Source organism: Dipteris shenzhenensis, chromosome 8 (assembly GCF_047967505.1).
Source record: "Dipteris shenzhenensis isolate YYH24624 ecotype China chromosome 8, Dip_SZ_1.0, whole genome shotgun sequence".
Taxonomy (NCBI): domain Eukaryota; kingdom Viridiplantae; phylum Streptophyta; class Polypodiopsida; order Gleicheniales; family Dipteridaceae; genus Dipteris; species Dipteris shenzhenensis.
In genome coordinates, this window is record NC_141603.1 from 9,475,546 (window position 1) to 9,496,096 (window position 20,551).

The 20,551-nt window shown below is 42.7% G+C and overlaps 1 protein-coding gene across 1 annotated transcript; it reads right to left on the reverse strand.

Annotated features, from left to right (window-relative positions):
• Nucleotides 1-677: 677 nt before the first annotated feature.
• Nucleotides 678-16,147, reverse strand: LOC147899071 (RPM1-interacting protein 4-like). The gene is made up of 4 exons (XM_087378430.1): nt 15,787-16,147; nt 14,351-15,022; nt 1,317-1,529; nt 678-1,194 (listed from the first exon to the last, which is right to left on the reverse strand). The coding sequence occupies exons 1-4, from the start codon at nt 15,790-15,792 to the stop codon at nt 1,156-1,158; spliced, it is 930 nt and encodes a 309-aa protein (XP_087234556.1). The 5' UTR covers nt 15,793-16,147; the 3' UTR covers nt 678-1,155.
• Between the last annotated feature and the right edge of the window lie 4,404 nt (nt 16,148-20,551).

Below are 20,551 nucleotides of genomic sequence, written 5' to 3' on the forward strand. Positions count from 1 at the left end.
CGGGAGTGTAAACGGAGCATGAGGGTCGTCTGAAACGGGAGAGAACGGAAGAGCAGGAAGCGAAACGTCAAGCTTATAGACATGTTGGGAACACAGTTGTCGGTCTAGCGCAGGGACGCAAGTTCGGGACGCAGTTGTGGATTGCAGGGATGTTGAGGATCTAGCAAGGGGATGCAGCTGAACAAGCAGGCTCATACGGAAGAGGAAACGAAGCAACGTGCTCCAACACACACGATATACCACAACGCACGCACACACGCACAGTCAAAAGGTCAATTCTTGGTACATGTTAGCTATTAGGTCCAATCAAGAATCACAATGCACATTTTAATTATAAAAAATTAGAACTAAAAGCTGAAACATCACTTCATAAACTAGTTACGATAAGTACGTGATTGTTAAGACTCAAGCAAAAGGTTACATGCCCCAAATCCCCCCCCCCCCCCCAAAAAAAAAAAAAAAAACACACACCCTGCTGCCCCCCCCCCCCCCCTTCTTTTAAGATTTTAAATTGATTGTCATCTCTAGGTACTTTGCTTAGGTGATTTTGGCGAGAGAGGTTTCGAGACAAATGTTTCTCAGACATTTCAAGCACCTGAAACAGATTCACCACGGCATTGCTTTCATCACTAGACAATTTAAACCATTAAAAGATGAAAGTGTAATTGCATACAATGAGCAATAAATTTAGTTCCTTGAAAAATTAATTCAAAATAGTACAAATTGTCATAATTAATTAAAAGAAGCATAAAACTCACATTGTCTGCGAACCATTGGATCCAAGAAACAAAAGATAAAAGCAAGTCCTGCACTTCCAAGGATTCAAATGGATTTACTGTTAAGGGCTGCATAACCTAATACGGAGGCCAACTGAGATCCCTAGTCATAGTCACCTTTGTCAGGAGATCCACACCCCAGTCCCAACACAGGTACAAGGCTCAACAATGAATTATGCTGATTTTGATTGTCATCTCAGAAAACTTGTATGCCATAATCAATTTAACAACCAGAATCAATATATTGGATCCGCCATCACTTATCTTCATGCACGCAAAATATCAACATGTTTACTTGGCAAAATATAGTCCGAAAAAGTTTTATTCAGAGAATGGAATTCTCTCGGTCCACATTGTTGTGTAATATAGATTCAAAATGTCACTCTTCCACTGATGGTCGAAAGCAACATGCCCAAAGCTGACAAGACAATGAAAAAGTTAAAAAGGATCAATGAAACTATAAAAACGACTTGGAAAACACAATACTTCCTTGCACCTCTTGCACTGTTCATCAAAGGATATGCTACAAACTGTGCTTACCGGGCACTTCTTTTGGGATCTATTCTTCCGTTGAGTGTATGCATCATTATGATTCATTCCTGCAGGAGATTCTGTGTATTGTGGTATGCGTACAGGTCCACCTGCTTGCTTTTCATTGCGTGCTTGATTGAAGATGAGAGTAAAGCCATCACCAGAAGAAGGATCTTTCTCATCCCAAGCACCAAACCTGGGAACAGCTGCAACCCTGTCCGGCTGTTCATGAGGCAACATAATTCATAGCAGTATCGATCAGCACCGTAAGCCAGGCATATAAAAGAACAAATTGCAATCCTATAAGATATTTTGGTACCCTCCTGCTGTCGACACACAATCGCTTTAGGAATGAGCATGGAAGATTGAGCATAACAGAAATGCATTGTTCCATCTATTCCTAGCTTTCCTAAATCTGAATCCACATTTCAATTTCACAGGAAAACAGGTACCCCATATCAGCTTCATAAAAATGGGGTTTGAAATTCGTAAATTGCTTTGTTGCTGTCTTAGAAGCTTGGTCTAACTGACAATGCACTTGTACTATGCCAATACCAAAGCAAGCATAAGGCCAAGTCAGTTCTTCTGTGCGTTCACATCGTTAGCCTTCAGTCAATCCTCCTCCATCTTTTCCAACTCCACTACTTTGTTCGCACACATCTACGGATTGGATCCTTCTAGAAGTCAGTCCAGTTGGAATTTGCTAACAGTATACTTAAAGAACGGAGGCTCTTCAAAAGATTTCTTGCATCAATCCATATCCACTCCCCCCCGTCTCATTGCAAGTACTTTATGGGAAAACCCTCATAGAGCCACAACCTCCAGGAGACTAAGAGGATGGTATCAGGATTGGGGTCTAAAAACCAGCCAGAAGCCATAAAACACTGCTCCACATGAACCATGATCCTAACTGCCTCAAGGTATCATCCTAGATCTGGAGAGCATGCCCGCCAGAAGTGCACATCAAAGATCAAAGCACCCCATCAATGAGAGTATCCCAATCTAAACCCCATAAGAGACCTATGACTTGAAGTCGGATAACTGTTCTCGAGAAGGCCCCATTCTATCTGGTGGTAGCATGCTGTCTCTCCCCTACAAGGGGCCAATCCAAAGGTAAAGTGCGTCAACCTGCTCTTCTTTCACTTCCTTTGAGGTGACTAACCATCTGATATTTGCACTCGTCTGGAAAGTCTTCAAAGGCCTTCCACGATCCCACACAGGAAGCAGGACCTCTCTCCCACCTAGACCATTACATGTAACTAGAAGAGCCTAAGGCGAATCAGAAAAAGGAGGATGAGTTACGTTTAGCTAGTCTAGTAATAGGAGACTAGTTCTTAATAGCTATACGTAGTAGCCCCAAGATCCTTGTCATTGTCTAGGTGAGGTGACTAACCATCTAAGCTTTGCACTCCTCTGGAAGGTTTTCGAAGGCCTTCCAAGAACGCACACAGGAAGCTTTACCTCTCTCCCACCTAGATCATTTACATGTAACTAGAAGAGCCTAAGGCAAATTAGAAAAAGGAGGAGCCCGAGAAAGAGGAGATCGAGTTAGATTTCGCTAGTCTAGTAATAGGAGAATAGTTGGTAGCTACACCTAGTAGCCCCAAGATCCTTGTCATTGATCCAGGTATGATTGTATTCATTGATTTGTGTCATTGATCTAGGTATAACTTCTGCATGTCTGACAAAGAAAGCTGATTGGAGGATGCAAAGCCTTTTGTAAAGGTGATTGGTGTAATTGATCTAGGTATAACTTCTACACATTCGGCATAAGCTCACAGGAGCATGCGAGATCAGAGATCTAGAGGTGCTAGGCAAATAGTAGGACTTTTGGTAAGATTGGAGGACCACGGTTTGATGGAACTCCGGATCTCTTTTGTCTTATGTCCATTTTTTGGACGGACAGAAATATATCAATGTTGCCTCTATATTTGTCTTGGATGCACTATCTAGTTACTAGCTTGCACACACATCTATGATTGTGAAGTACACACAAGCTAAGAAGCTTGATTCCGTAGTGAAGCACTTCTGTGTTCACCAGTTCACACAAGCCACATGCAAATGCTTTGGCATCTCCGAGTGCTGCTGAGATTAGGTATATGGACCCCCGTGTTATTGTCCAGATGTCTGGCATTGAGGATTGGTCAGGAGAGGAGTCAGAGGCCTTTGTGAAGGTGATGGACAGTGATGAGTGCCCATAGCCATCGGGTGCTTGGCTGGTGTTTCTGACACAGAGGGGGAATCGGGATTCTTCAACAGGACCTGAGGACTCAGAGTCAAATAGAGGCTGTGACTTCGAGGGGGACAACACAGAATTACACATGGAGCTTCACAGTCCAAGTAATCTGGATTTAAGCCTAGGATAATGTCTCGGGTATGTTGTTTGGTTGCAGACCTAGCCAGAGGGAGGATGGGTTGAAACAGACCCTAAGAGCTTGTGCTTGGAGGACTTGAGGCTGTTTACCCATCATGAGGAGGACAGTTGGAGGATGATGGTACCTACTACTTGAAGTGTTCAAGCTCGTTTGTAACTGAAGGTGGTGGTTCCATCAAGTGCTACCAAGGATGGACCTGTGTACCAAACTGGTGTGCTGATGCAGAACCGGACCTGGCAGAGCAGGAGCCACAGGATGAAAAGCCAGGAAACGACTATGACAACACCAAAGTGTTCTAAACGGGAACTACTGAAGCATCTTCATTGACGGATTGGGATCAGGCCAACGTGGGTTGGTGAGAGGGGTGTTGGATTACGGTTGGTCACCTCCCCACCTGTGAGCCCCCAAATGAGGAGTGCATCGGGGGGGTGGACCATGGGACAATAGGATTAGTCATGGGGCTGCAGCACATGGGCTGCCATGTGGGCAGTAGAGAAAGAGAGATCCCTGACAAAGGAAAGCCTCCATGGAGGGCAGATTTGGGAGAGACATTTCCATAGGCTGTCCACAGATGGAAAGGGCAGATCTGTGCAAGGTTTCCAGCAAGCAAGGGCTGTGTGGACAGGTGGGATGACATCAGCAAGGGTACAGGACTGTACGGACATCTGCGTCAGTAGAACAAACACCACTATGGACTGTTTGGAGTGTTCCGGGACCTGGTCATATAGGCCTGGATTTGGGACACACAACAGCCTGGGCCAGTGGCAGGATGCCATGTGGCCAGGTGGGCCAGCAAAAGCCTGGAGGACAGCCCCCTCCAGTTGGCTGGTAGGGGTCGGCCAGAAAGAGGCTGGCTGGTCCGCTTTATCAAGGGGGATCAGCCCCTATAAAAGGGCCATTTGGGCCCCTTCTAAGAATCACTTGGAGCAGCCAACCAAGAGCAGAAAGGAGCATCAAGGCCAGCAGCAGTTGGGCCTATTTCCAGGAGGTGAACCAAGCTGAAGAGGCTGCAGACTTAGCTTAGGAGGTGCTGCCCACCTAGGCTGATTACCCGAGCAGCAAGGTGGAAGGATCACTGGACAGAGAGTTACCATAAGCTCAGAGGAGCACGCGGGCTCAGAGATTTAGAGGTGTCAGGCAGATAATAGTAGAACTTTTGGTAAGATCGGAGGACCACGGTTTGGTGGGTATCTGCATCTCTTTTGTATTGTGTCCAGTTTTTTGGACAGACATATATATATATCAGTGTTGCTTCTATATTTGTATTGGATGCACTATCTATTTACTGGCTTGCACACACATCTATGATTGTGAAGTACACACAAGTTAAGAAATTCGATTCCATAGTGAAACACTTCCATGTGTAATTGTTGGGCTCATCTATCAGTCTTCCGCTGCGGGATAGTCTCTGGTGGAAGTTGCATTTTCTAACAACATGATGGCAACAAAAATAAAGATAAGAAAAGATGCACTGGAGTGGAAAAAGTATGTTCAAAGCTGTACACTTATCCCTCATTTCCCCCTTTTAAGTTGGAGTTGGTTCTGATGAAGACCAACCTGCCGTCGGAAGTAGCTGAATTTATTAAGGGAGATGCGGTTTGGTGAAGATGTCTACAACTTGTTATTGTGTCGAAACATGAACAGAATCAATCTCACCACTGAGAACGTTCCCTCTGATGAAGGGGTAATACACTTCAATATGCTTTGTGTGGGCATGGAACATTGGGTCTTTGCCAAATGAATATTACTCATGGTATCAGAATAAAGTGTATTAGGATCACCTCAAGTTTTGAGAGTAACCATCTGAACTATATTGCTTCACATGCAACGTTGGTAGATCCTCAATATCTGCTTCAATAGAAGGTAATGCTTCTGTTGGCTGCTTTTTGCTCTACCAAGACAAGGAAGCTCAGCTAAGATTGAAGGAGAATCCATTCATGCACCTTTGGTCCTCAACAGTACCTACCTATCTGCATCAGTAAAAACAAAGAGGTCTAAGTCTGTGGATCTGTCATATCTGAGTCTGTGATCCCATGTAGCACATAGATACCTGGGAACTCCTCTAGCTGCGTCTAGATTATCCTTCTTGGAATTATGTATATGTTGACTTAAGATTCTGTATATGCTAACTTGGGACACCAACTAAGTACGAGATGTTTGGTCTGGTAATGGTCAAATATATCAAGCTTCCAATAACTTGTTTGTACTGTTGAGGATCTAAACTAAAACCTTGATGAGCAAGGGTTTTGCATGCATGCATGTGAAAACTGCTTCACTTACCAGTACCTTCTAAGCATACTTGCCTTGTGACAGCATAACACCATCTGAATTTCTCCAAATTTCTATGCCTAGAAGATGGTGGAGGTGTCCCATGTTCTTCATATGAATTCTGATATGAGCTGCATCTTAAGTTCTGAAATAAGACTACCATTGGAACCAATAATGATCCACATATAAAACTACAGGAACTATGTCTTGTGAAGCCTTCCTGATATACGAGGAAGAATCGGAGTCATCTAAAAAGCCATTCAAGAATACATTTTTAACATCCATTTGATGTATTGGCCAAACAAAATGAGTTGCTAAAGCAATGACTGTCTTAATAATCGTCATCTTTGCAACTCGTGCAAAGGTTTCCTCATAGTTTGTGCCATATTCTTGGGCATATCCCTTTGCAACAAGTTTGGCTTTGTATCTGTCGATTGTATCATCTTGATTGATATATACTTTTGTAAAGCTAGAATATATCCCAGAATTTTGTTGTGCTAATGTACCATCTTGATTGAGCTTAAGTCTGTAAACCCACTTGCATCCAATGGGTTTCTTCTCTACATGAAGATCGGAGAGAGAATCCAAGTTTGATTCTTGATGAGAGTACTTACCTCTTCATCCACGGCATGCTGCCATTCACGTTTCTATATTGCTTCTTTGAAAGTAGCGAGTTCATTAATTTCCATTACTTTTACCATGAACTTTGAAGGCAAAGTTGGTACTACAAGTCCATCTACCTGGCTCTCTTCTGTTATGAAAGCACCTTCTAACATTGGTAGTGGAACTCTTTGGTCTGACAACTATAATTGAAGTAATTGCTGTATCAACATCTTGCAATTTCTACTTACGTTTGACATATTCTCGTCGTACGAAGGTATATTTTTCTATCACCTTAGCGGACACGCAAGTTCTATAAGAATTTCGTCCAAGTGGTGGCCAGCTACTGTGCTTCAATGATTTATCCTTCCCTAGGATAAACACACCATAGGGAATTTACACTTTCCCAAACCAACATGACTCTACTTGCTCGAAGATGGCTTTCATACCAAATGAATAGCCACAAACAGGTCAAGTCGCCTTTGATCTAGGTGGGATAACAACTCCAAGCCGGAGTCCCCAATACTATAGGACAATCCCACAAAACAACTCATAGGGGCTCAAGCTAGCAGCTCAGCTTCCTCAAGCCTAAGGTCTAGACTATTGCAGAAGCTAGCCAGCCTCAAGGTCATCCATACCACATGCCCCTTTCTCTAGCTATTGCTCCCTGGCCAACTAGTCTACGTCCAGACGTGGCTCCAACTCCTCGGACTTGAATCTTGAGCTCTTGGCTCATACTTATAGGCATAGCATTGACTATCTTTAGCGGTAAGCCCTGAACTTAGGCTGCACGCATAAAGTAGCTTTATGTATAGAGTCACAATTAACTTTGTTAATCTTGCAATAGCCATGCCTTTCTTAGACCAGCCCGATCCATAGAATCTAAACCTCATCCACACTAGCTCCACTCTCAACTCTAGGTTAATCTAAATCTTAGGTTATACTACGCCCCAACCCTAGATCCAATCCAACTTCATCGCTTAGCCTGACCTTGACCCTAGACAATCCACTCTTGGTTAGGCCCTAGTTAGTTCAGTTACAAACATAACAGCCCCTCCCCGCCCTATTGCTCCTCATTGATACCAATGTGACCAAGGTGAAGCTCACATTGCTATGTCACTAATTGTGCCCATTCCACTACTAGGTGTGGAAGTTCCAATGCTAACTAAGAAGAGAGAGAGAGAGATGTTGTCGATATGCATAAAGTATATCACATCACACTCACAATTGTTGTAGGGAGAAATAATGCTAACTAGGATCTCTATTCTCTTTTGCATTAGCAATTACCAATGAGCCACTAAATACAATTGCAAGCTTCTTGCAATGAAAGGGGCTGAATACCATGTTAGGGCCCTCAATGGAGAGGTTAGATCTACTAACCAAAGAAGCTCTCACTAGCTGCTCATGGCTAAATCTAACTAGGGAATCTAACTAGGGATGAAGGCAGGGAGCTGACCCACATCAGCATACTTTTAAGTCTCATCTTGACCTTTCCCTAATTAAGAGAGCCATAACACAATAAATTGAAAAATCGAGCACAAGAGAACTCGCCACACAACCATGCTTTTGTCCATAAAACCATCCCCGGACCCCCTAGCCGCGAGTTAGAGCTCTAACTTCCCAGCTAGACCTGTATGCCGTGATACATGCCTTACATGCAAGAAAAAGAACTGTATGCCGTGATACATGCCTTAAAGATTTGGAGACATTATTTATATGGCTTGACATTTGAGGTTATAGTTGATCGTAAATCTCTTAAGTATTTTTGTAACTACCTTGACCTAAGAGCAAGAAAGGCTAGATGGACGGAGCTGATGCAATAATTCGATTTCTAGATTGGGCATTGTAAAGACAATCAGAATCAAGTAGCAAATGCATTGATTAGGATTGTGAAGTTAATGTGCTGAAACAGAACCTGATTTCTATCATTTTCCAAAAGGCCAATGCAAGATTGATAGGTATTTCGGTTAGATCTAGCAGGAAGTCCAAGATTATAACTCAAAGTGGACAAGGATTCTCAAGATATTAAGAATCTTACCTTTAAGAATGAGGTTAGAAATCAGGATATACAAATCTGAAATGGATTGTTATTTTGAGAAAACGTGTGTATACCTGATAAAGAGAAATAAAGAAGAAGATTTTATATATATGTCATGATAGCCCTAGTGCAGGTCGTCCAGGTATATAAAGGACCTATGAGTTGGTAAATGGAACTTTTTTTGGATGAAAATAAAGGTGAATGTCTTGGACTATATGATACAATGTCAACACTCATAAATTGACAAGGTGGAAGGCTTTAAGATTCGAGGCATGTTACATCCTCTACATATTACTGATGCTAAATGGAAAAGTATATCCAAACAAATAGAGGACATGATGCGGTTTGGTTCGTAGTTGACCTTCTCTCCAGACTTGCACGATTTATATCCACTAGGACAAATGAAAAGGGACTTGAATCAGCACAACAATTTATTGAACTACTCTCTAGACTTAATGGTTTGCCTAGTGACATTGTTATAGACCGAGACACGAAGTTTACTAAACACTTTTAGCGAGCAGTTTTCAAGAAATTGAAAACTACTTTAAGCTTGAGCTCGGCTTATCATCCTCAATTTGATGGGCGAATGAATCAGATTATGGACAATATGCTAGAGCATGCCTCTCCAAGAGAGCATTAGATTGGGAGAGGTACCTTCTAATGATTGAATTTGCCTATAATAGTGCTAAGCATTCAGCTATATGATTTAGTATGTTTATGCTTATGCATGGATACCAAGTTTACTAGACACTTTTTGCGAGCAGTTTGCAATCGGGTGTGAACTATTTCTTCATTATAATGATGCTCAGCGTCAATTACAATGATAATGCAGACCCTCGGACAGAACTGGGGGTAATCTAGATGACCTAGGACGTGAATATTAAGTCCAATATATCATGCAACATGGGGGACTTGATCATAAAAAATAGGAAACTGTAGAAAGTAACCACAGGCAGCCAGGTAAAGAGACCCAAAACTCGCCAATCTCAGCAAGCATACTTTGGCTCACATACCTCAACAAGCTTGGCTGCTCGCTCGATGGTGTGGCCCTCACATCACATGCCAAGGAAGGATGTAGTTCCTAGATAAATCACAACAACTTTCCCCTCTCTGACATGTCATGAACAAAGAGGAAACGTTTCCATAACTGCTGCAAATACTCTTGGACCATGCCAATCTCTAACAAAAATGCATAAAAATCATCCAAGCATTGCCCCAAGATGAGTAGGGAAACAAATTTGGTGACCACCAAGCCCTTAAATTGCTCCCATGCAATGTGTCTATGCAGGGAATGTCTCATGTAAAGCCACCAAGCATGGGCATACCAACAAAGATAATTCGGTCCACATGATATTTGAGATAAAAGTGAAAATAATCTACCAACTTTGTGATCAACTCCTAAACTTGTTAAGGGTTCAAGTGTCCCCTTTTTACTTGCTCATGGTGAGGTTATCCTTGACATCTTTTGGGACACAATTTTGTGCTTGGCAACCTCCATGCCTTCAATGAGTCTTGTCACCTCATGGCAACGTAATTTTGAAAAGGCATCTCTTGCTGCACATATTCTAGTAGAGCACGACATGCTCATGGGCATCAGATAACATGTCTATATTGCCAAAAGCGCCACTAGCACAATTTCCCTACGAAAACAAGGAATTGTGTTTGACAAGGATCAGATGGAGCTTGGCATAGTGTTGAGCGGGCTAGTAGCAATGACCTTGCTTGCTTGTTCCCCTTCGCGCCACCTATTATAGTCTGTATGCTTGTAGGTAGATGCATGTACACACCCTGCGTAAGTAAAGATGCATGTTGGAAACTATTGATGGCTGAAGAAGAGGAAAGAATGTATCAAGCACTAGGAAAGTGCACTGTACCAATGTAGAGAAGGGGACAAGGCAGATGAAGAGACAGATATATATTTATATACCTTTGTAAGACTAGGATATGTCCAATCATACAAATTTAGAATTTTTGTTGTTCTAAAGACCAAAAATCTACACAGAAAATAAAAGAGAATGAAAGAGAAGAAAAAATAAGTAAACAAAAACTTTTATGTAAAACCGAAGGAAGACATACTTAGCAACGCTTATGTCGTCATCAGTGCCCAAGCATAAGCAGCTATACTGGGTTTCTAAAGACAGATATATATTTATCACATTTAGCCAAAAGAAGTGAGAGGAAGGGGGGAAGAAGAGAGAGAGAGAGAGGTGAAGGAAAAGGGTGAGCAGGAAAAGAGAAAAAGAAATTGGGAGAGGGGGGGGAGAGAGAGAGAGAGAGGATGGGTGAAAAGCTGAAGCAGGAAAGCTCCAGCAGATTAGGCAGTTTGAGGGGACAATGGTTAGGAGAGTGCTAAAAGGTGAAAGTGGCTGTGCTATATAAGCCCAATCCCATCTAAGGGTGGCTACATTTTGATGTGACACTCCTAACCCTTAGCCCCTTTTTCCCTTTATTACAAAATCTGCATTTTTAAATTGGGATTTGGATGAGAAGCTGTTAAATGGAGCAGCAAGATAAGGCATGCAAAAGGGACAAGAGGACAAACTTACACAACATGCAAACTCAGAAAGTCACATTGTAGTCTCAAGCAATCATGGTATACAAAGATTGATGCCTCCTTGTCAAGAGTGGGCTAGCCGGATTGTAGTCCTGCTGAAAAAACTTTAGTTATTAAGTTGAATTATAGAAATCTCAAACTTACTTTCCATACAGATTCACCATCCAAATGGTGATATTTAGAAACTTAAACTAAAGAGATTATTGAAAAAGAGAGTTTGCAAGAGAGATGTAGCATGAGCTGTGAAGGTCCACCTGACTCACCAAGGTACTTAATGCCATTATGAATTTCTTTATTGCATTTTTCCAGAGATTTAAAAACAAGGGCCGAAGATATCTAGACCAAGTACAAATCTCTAGAACAAACGTATAACAGTGTCATATAATGAGAAAAATAAATGCAATTGATGTACCAGTGATCTCTTTCCTAGAGATACAATGGGAAATAAGCTCATGGAACTATAGATGTCCAGTGCGCTAGATTTGACAAAAATAATGGACTAGTGGGTATACTCCTATAAAAGAACTCACACAGGGACATGGATGGCTGGTGATTTGGAGAAGGCAACAGCAAGTAGGAGAAGTTCCATCACCAGAATCAGCCTAAACTTTCGAGCCTATGCCTTCCTTGCTATAGTTTTTCATGTAACTATTGTACTCACATCTACCAAGACGTCTCCCTTCAAAATTATGTATGTTTAAGCCCTTCCAAATCAAGTCACGCACATTGGGAAAGGATTCTTGGTACTGATCAATATCAAAGAATTGTCACAGGTACTTGTGTAGGTTAAAGAGAATTCAAATCCAATATAAGAAAGCAGCCAATAAGAAGCAAAGACAAATGCAGATCAGGAGACAAGGTTGTTCTTTAGATTGATATCCGTTCAAGGTCACAATAAATGCGTAAGCTTGCAGTGAAATACTATGAACCGTTTCAAGTGAAAGCAGCAGTTTTTCCCGATGAACATCAAGTTAGCTGCCAGATAATATTACCAGATGCATGGAGAATGGCCAATTTTATGTCAGAAATTCAAAGCTTACAAAGGACGACCTATTTCAAAACCTTTGACTAAGGAAGAAACAGAACTTGAAGATGCAATAGAACTTTTGGTACTTAAAGAGATTCTTTTTCAGCAAAAGAAGAGTACCAGCAAACAAAAAACTATGAAGTACTCGGTGAAGTTTAAGACCCGTCCAACATCAATTGCTCAATGGATGGAAGAGTATCATCCACATATATTGAAGGCATACATTGTTGATGTTGTGTACATTTTACTAGTATTGTGAGGGCAATGTGAATCATTGTAATGTTGGCATTATTATTGCAAAGGCCTTATTATGTGGCCTTTATCCCAACTGGGGATTAGAGACCTCATGTCTTGATGGGACCAACTGGTATGGATGGTACCAAGACACGTTGTAATGCTGGCCAAAATTAATTAATAAAAATGTGCACTCGTGTGTCTAGGTCCTAGGCAGGGAAGGGTGAGTTAGGATGCATTAAATGATAGGTCTATGCGTCATCGACTAAGGGTACAGTTAAATGGTCAGGTGGCCCCTGAGTCGACCCAAGGATCACAAATGAAGAGGGTATGCCTCTTCATCTCAACCTTAATTATTTCTCAACCACCTCTCGCACATGTGGAAATTCTCCCTCACACATCTTCCATGTAGATGCCAATGTAGCAACAAAGAGGCACTCCTCATTTCTGAGTTTCTAAATTCAGCATTCAATGACACACACATTTGCTGTGTCCTGCACAATCAGTTCATAACACGGTTTATTTCCGGAAGATACATGAGATGTTCATGATGAAGATGTACCACAAACTCACAGTAAGTCTGCTTTCAATACCCAGCAAAGAGACAAGGGGAAGTCTAAAAAGGGTAAACTCAAGAAGGAATATTGAAAGGATGAGTCCTGGTGGAAACTATTGAGGCTTTCTACTAAACATGATGGGACACTACCCAAAGGACTACATGAAGAAGCATTATGAAAACTCTATGTGGCCTCACTTGACAACGCTCGGCACGCTGCCAGTATAGTAAGCAAGCACACATTGAACAAAAAGATGGTTAAAAAATCTGGGTATTCATGGGAAATACATACAGTCCAGGTTCCTAGATCACTCTGGGTATTCATGGGAAATACATATAGTCCAAGTTCCTAGATCACTCTGCTTGCTCTGATCAATTTCCCTCATTCCTGCTTGTAACAATGAGGGCAACTTGTCTCTGGACTACTAATAACATTGAAGACCCTTCTGCTTCAACTTTTCAATCCAAGGACGTTTGTGCCACTCCATTTTTCGTCAGTGCCATCATGTCACCAACAGAACAGTTCGGCCATCCAAGTACCCAACACAATGATGGCTTGGTGGTCCAAGAGATTGTGCAGGACAAATGAGAAGTGACCCGTTTCTGCGTGGCCTTTTTGGCTGGTTTTCTCTGCTACAACATCCAAGCCTGAAAGACATCCTGCAAAATTCAGGGGTAGCAGCAACTGACTCGTGCAGATCAAAAATTATATTGCTCATTCACTGTATGACATCTTTCTTCTCCATTTCTTCTTTGACCCATCATACCTGAAAGACTGCCTAAGCCTGTGGATCATGATGCAGGGCATATATCTAGATGAAGACCATGCCCAAACTCAGCCTCTAAAAACACAACACTTAGTGCAGTTTCAATCTCATGATAGTCACTCAAAAGATTGAAAATGATAACTCTGTCACGCTTAGCAGGGACTAGCTACTATGACATCCCCATCTACGGGATTGTGGGGGACAACCAGTAACTGCAAAAATTGCAACATGTCACCAACTGTCAAACATCAGGAATTGGTTTCCTGAAACCCGGTCGCCTATTTGTTGCACAGGTAAGATGGCCAAGAATAGCAGATGAATAGTCCTGGCTGTAACAGAGACCGCACAGACAGGTAAATTGTTTGAAGGCAAAGACAGGCATGAGTAGGCCACAATTTTGCACTCAACACAGGAGTAAAAGCAGGAGATTAAGCAAGCTACCTTGGTAGCTCTTGACAACCCTCATTTAACAGTTTCAAAATTGAGCTGCATATCTACATTGTGCAAGACTACTATACTTCCCAAAAACTATAAAGAACAATAAGTATTTCACAGCTAAGAAATTCAAAATGTTGCATTGCACACTGGCTATCCTTATTCATATAAAAAATGGTCTACACTCACCGTCTCATTTCCTCGTGTAGATCCTGGACGTAGACGAGATTTCACTGGAGTACCTGGTGCAAATATGGCCCCACCTTCAGGGGGGACCTTTCTTTCAAAAGGTGATCCTGGCCTATTCCCAAGCCGACCTTGATATGCTGCTGGATGATTAGGGGACTGATCCACACCTTGGTTTTCCCCAGCTCCAGGCTCTGATCCCCAATTTTCTCTGACACCACCACTCGATAAGCCTCTTCTAACTCCATCTGCAGACTCTGGCCTTGCCTGCCCTCCATTAAGGCCTGGCCTACGATATCCTTGTGCATCACCAGATGTTCTACGAGCAGGGAGGCCTGCATGATGGTCTCGTGAAAGGGGGTTATAATCATTTTCTTCTCTGCTGTTCCTCCTTTCTTGTCGAGACCGGGGCATAGGACCTGCCTCCTCTGGATACTGCTGCTGAGAACTCTTTCTAGGTACTCGTGCGAAGGGGCCACCCTCCTCAGACTGGAAAGGAGGCTGAGAAGGCTCCTCACTTTGCAAACCAAAACCAGCAGGGTTTTCAGAGGGGTCATTGGGATTGATCATCTTCCCACCACCTTTACCAATGCGTGCATTGTCAAAGACCGCCGTAAAAGGAACGGGATCATTTGCATCCCATTTCCCAAACTCTGGAACATGAGACGGTGGTTGCTGCATGCGCGCACACAAAAAAAAAAAGAGACAAGCCAATTAGATTGAATGGAAGGTATCTCCTTCACATAGCACATCTTGTATTCACGTATGAATGAGTCCTTGCACCAGTCTCTCAAATGCCATCAAATGAAAGAATGGCACGTGACGACACAATCTCGGTGCATGCCACAAACGTAATAATGCTACTAGTCCACGTTAATATTCAATTAGAAACAAACCATGTGCATACGGGCATCTTTCCTCTAGATTACAAAACCACATATCCAAAGAACACCAAATTATGGGCATGTCATTGACTAGCGTTGCTATTAGACTGTTCATATTAAGTACACACACATATATATATATACTTTTGTAAGACTAGAATACATCTAATCGTAGAAATTTAGATCTTTTGTTGTCCTAAAGTCCAAAAATCTACACAGAAGATAAAAGAGAAAGTAAAATCAATTAAAGTAGATGTTGAAAAATCTGGGCAGTGAAGTAAAGTCATGCTGATAGTCACACCCATGCTGCAAAAAAATCATAAGCACGTTGCTGCTGGTTCGCCACCTGCCCGACTTAAAGACGCCAGAAAGGATGTTACAACTGAATCGGTTGTGGAAGTGCGCTCGCAACAACAAACGACCCTTAGGAACCTCGAGAGTTGTTCAAACGGGGGACGGCGTTGGGACCTTTGCAGAGGGACCTTATAATCTCCCTAATTGATGAGCTCCTAGGACACAGAACCAAAAGAGTTCCAAGCCCGCAGAGTTACGTACCGTCATTGTTGAAATGGGTAGAAGCACTGACTGGATTGTTTACTGCTCGGAGAATCCGGATCTGTAAACTGAATTTCAGAGGCAAAAGACGGGCCTATGTGCCTCAAGCGCAAGAAGTACGAGCTGCGAGGGGTAGTGGAAAGAACTCACAAAGAGGATATCACGAGAAAAGATGGCAGGAGCTTATGAGAAGCACCCATTTGGAGGGAGGGGAAGAGGAAGCTTGTGAGCAGGCGAGTGAGGGAAAAGGGAGGTTTTGACTTTGCAGAAGAGGGGAGAGAGCAAAAAGGACCATGGAGGCGAGAGAAGTCACTGTTAAAGAGTAAATGCGATAGTCCGACCCCTCCAGTTACCCTCCTCCTGTTCTTCGCTCGTTTCGGTATGGCGTCAGCTGATGCTTCTCTCGCGCTCTCTCTCTCTCTCTCGTTTCAGCGATGGCGTAAGCTGATGCTTCTCTTACTCTCGTTTGGCGTCTATTCCCGTCCTTCCTCCCTCCCTCTTTCGTCCTTCCTCTCTCGTTTGAGATGTGGCGTCCGTCTCTCTCTCTCTCTCTCTCTCTCTCTGATAAATAGTCAATCTCTCTCTCTCTCTCTCTCTCTCTCTCTCTCTCTCTCTCTCTGTCTGTCAATATCTATAGTATCTCCGTCGCTCTCCCGCTGTCGCAATCTCCCTCTCCATTCCTACGTTCACGGTAAGTCAAGATTCTCCCTGCCTCTTCGCTCTCACCCCAACACCTCCAGGTCGAATTCACATCTCTCTCTCTCTCTCTCTCTCTCTCTTATCCATGACCCGCCCAGAGTTATATCGCAATATTACACCCCTCTCTCTCTGTGTCTCTGTTTTTCTCTTATCCTCCTCCGCTCACTCTGGGCGGGTCAATAATTCAATTATCAAATGATTCGTCATAGAAATCCCGATTCTGGCGAAGGTCAAGGGAGGACCCAGCGCTGCAGAGAAATAGGCAAGCCAACAAAGAGGCGGAGCACCAGTCAAACGCACGTTCCAGCGAGAAGACAAGGACAAGGCGCGCACAGCTGGTCGGATGAAGAGGCTGAACTTTGAAGAGAGATGAAAGAGAAGAAGAGATAAGGTGAATCTGCCCAGATTCTCCCTCAACCTCAGTGCCTAACCCTGGTTCATAGCCCCTTAGATTGCAGGGCTTTTGGTAACCCTGTCTAGAGGTCCCCCGCCAACGCATGCCCAACCCGTACCCCCCTTCTGGGCAGCCAGATAGTGCCATCGATAGAGGCGTCCTCTTTTACATAGCCCAATACCCTCCGCATGTTCACTCCACCCTACGCCGAGTAGGAAGCGTTGCAATCTTTTGTGGTAGGAACGAATCTGTGGCAACTGTCTTCCGACTTACTCAGAGAAGCAGTGCTCACGCTTGGGCAGCCAAGATCCCCTACCAAAGCAAATGCAATGTGGCTTCTAAAAACAACAGCAACAAAGCTTCTCGGTAGTCTGTAAAGGAGCAACAAAATCCAATGTGATTAGCCCAACTTACATAAGAAGGACAGTGGGTTGTCGATGTGTACAGGGCCTTACACACTCATCCTTGGGTGGGCAATGGGCAGCCAAGATTGGTTGCCTGTCAAGTTTGGGCGGTGGACAGACACCCTCCATGTATACACACCCTGAGATGGCATTTATAGAGCATCATAGGGTTTGATCTTGAACACTTTGAGTGCCCTCAAGTGCACACCTACAAATGCATGTAGCAAGCCATATTCATGCAACACAAACCACCTTTTTCAATTGTGACACATTTGCACGTTAAGAGCCATGAGGCTACCTTTGCACTAGCATATGCATAATGCTTTGGCAAGCATTTCCCTGCATCATCAAAAGAGGGTCATGGGGAGGAATGGACTTGGAGGAAGTATTATTGCATTTGCATGATAACATATAATATCCTTGGGCTGGATTATAGATGGCAACCCATATGCCCACCAAATTTTAAATAGTGGATGTGCAACTCTCACTCGCTAGACCGAGTTGCCTGTACGAAATGAGCAATATAATATAATATCCTAACCCCATCATGCACCTTTCGTTAACCAATAGGGACAAAAAGGCATATGAGTTTGTGATATTTTTCTTTTTACAACGTCCCAATTCGTTGGGTGATGACAAATATCAAAGAAATATATAAATGTTTGCTTAAGGGCCCATTTTGTAGCTAAACCTCCCCTTCCCTTGCCCCATTGTCACCTAGATAAAGTGGGTCATCGTGCTTTGCTTTGTATTGGATATGCCTCAATACAAGGGAACACATGAGTGTATTGAAAGGAGGACATTCCCTATGGGTGAGTGCCTATGGGTTCTAAAGTTAACAACTAACCAAGGCAATCAATAGCAGCCCAAGAATTATGTACCCCCATCAAAACTAAAATAAAAAATCCTATGAATTAGTCTCCCCCTCACGGCCCAATATAAGTCCATTATTGACAGGCCAATTAACATAAGCTAAGGTCTAATAATTAACATCTGATTATTAATTGGGTTGGCAATAATCAACGAGTGATTATCAATCGAGCTAGTGACGTTCATGGCACATTGAAGTTCCACGACCTTCGTGATTGTGAGGCAAGAAGGTGGGAACGCTATCGAGTCTATGTTGCCCACAATCTAAGGCAACAAAAAAGGAGAGCAAGGGCGAAGGTCCTTGAGGGAGAGCCGTTTTTGTCAAGTCTGATGGCACCAGGCAAAAGAGTCATTCGGTGAGAATTTGTGAAGCACGAACCAGAAGAATCATCTGGGCTTTTGAGCTTTGATTGCGGGAGCCCACTACCCAGAATTCGAACCTTGAAGCAGATGGATATTTTTGGTACAATGAAATCTGGATCCCACAAACCGCGGAAAACATGTTGCGATTGCAGTTCATCACGAGGACTGTGGAAGAAGGCCCTTAAAATGGTTAACAAAAAAGATCATAATATGGAGATTGTGAAAGCTATAAAGAAGCAGCAATAGCTGACAAACAAGGTATTATCATGGATTGCAAAAGCTAGGAGTGAGAACAAGGAGCATTGGATGGGAACAAGGTAAGGACCAATGTAGTATTCTTCCACTTTTGAACTTGCACCATGTGTGCTTAGCATAGCATTTAAAATAGAAATGATTGCGATGACGTTGAGACCATGGGAGAAATTCATTTAATGCAGCTTGCATTGACTTCTCTCTCATATGAGAGAGGATCTACCTCCTAAAAAACTTGTGGCCTATGAATCTTGTCATAGTTGTCTATGGAATTGAATAGGGAATTCTTTTTTTGGGTGGAAGCATTGAATAAGGACTAAGTTTCCATTTCCCCAAGTGATGCACAATGCCATTGTGATCCTGAGGGTTATTGATTGGATTAAGATAGCTCATTTGAGCATTGTTTAGAATCCTCATATGGGACATCAAGCAAGGAAAGGGAGAATCCATGTGTGCAGATGTTGAGCACAATAATCACAACATCATTCAAGAGGGTAAAATTTTCCCTCCTCATACAAGCGGTACTTGCTCTTCATGTTGAGAATCAGATCTATCAACCTAACAGAATACTCATAGCGTAGTAGGGTGTTAATATTGCTCCTTAGTAGGCAACCATGAATCTCCAAAACAAGCTATGTGGCAGACTCAATTGGCCTCTTCTTGAAGATGAAAGGGCATTATGTCCTCACTCACAATGAAGCAAAGCCCTCCTTCCCTTTTGTTGTCTCCCTCCCTCCTTACTTCATCCCTCCCTCTTTCCTTCCTTCATCCCTCCTTCCCCTTCCTCCTCCCTCCCACTTTCTTGCATCCCTCCCTCCCTTCTTTCTCGCTCCCCCTTTCTGCATGCATCCCCTCTCCCTTCTTCCTCTTTCCTTTCCCTTTTCCATATTCACGACAACATAAGTAAAAGAAGAAGGTGAAAACTGGAAGAAGTTGGAAATTTTCTTACATTGAATTGTGGAAGCCATTGCACGATCTTTCTCTTCTTCATGGATTTCACCTCCATCAAAAGCTCATTTCTCTTGGATCTTCAAATTAAGAAGTGATTATGAAGGACCCTCAGAAGGTTGGAAGAATGAGAGCAAGTCAATGGTTGGATGATCACTAGAGAAGCAAACAACAAAGGAAATCACGATCCTCATTTGAACTAAATGACAATTACGATGGTCGGGGAAATGATAGGTTCATGGAATGACATCATGGAGCACCATATGCCCCTACCAGAAAACCAATAGCATGAGAGGGCATGCCCAATTTGGACAAATGTACCACTAATGCCCACATACTTTGCCGTTAATGAAGGCTGCTTTCTTGATATTCCATCTAGTGGGCATCCACAAGTACACAGTCATAGGTGTGATTCATCTATGACATGTGTTCCAACCCCATGCTCAATCACTTGATCATGAAAGAGACCTTAGCCATCATAGTATGTCTCTACTCATATCTGCCCATCAATTGAACCATTTTTTAGCTCTCCCTTTGTGACCATAGGTGTAGAATTTTTGCTTCTTTTATTTTTACGCCTTTTGACTTTATGTAATATGTCATTTTGTTTGTTATTCCACTTTGCATACATAGTGTCATAATATGCCTATTTGATAGTCACAAGGATATTGATTTCCCCTTCTATATTGACTCAATGGCAATGAAATAGTACAAATGCATCTTGAGGTTCAATGATATATCTCAAAGATCTCAAAGTAAATGGTTGATAGGATCTAAAAAATGTAGCATCTCCCACTCTATCCTATCACCACGGACCAAATCTCAGGCCCCACAT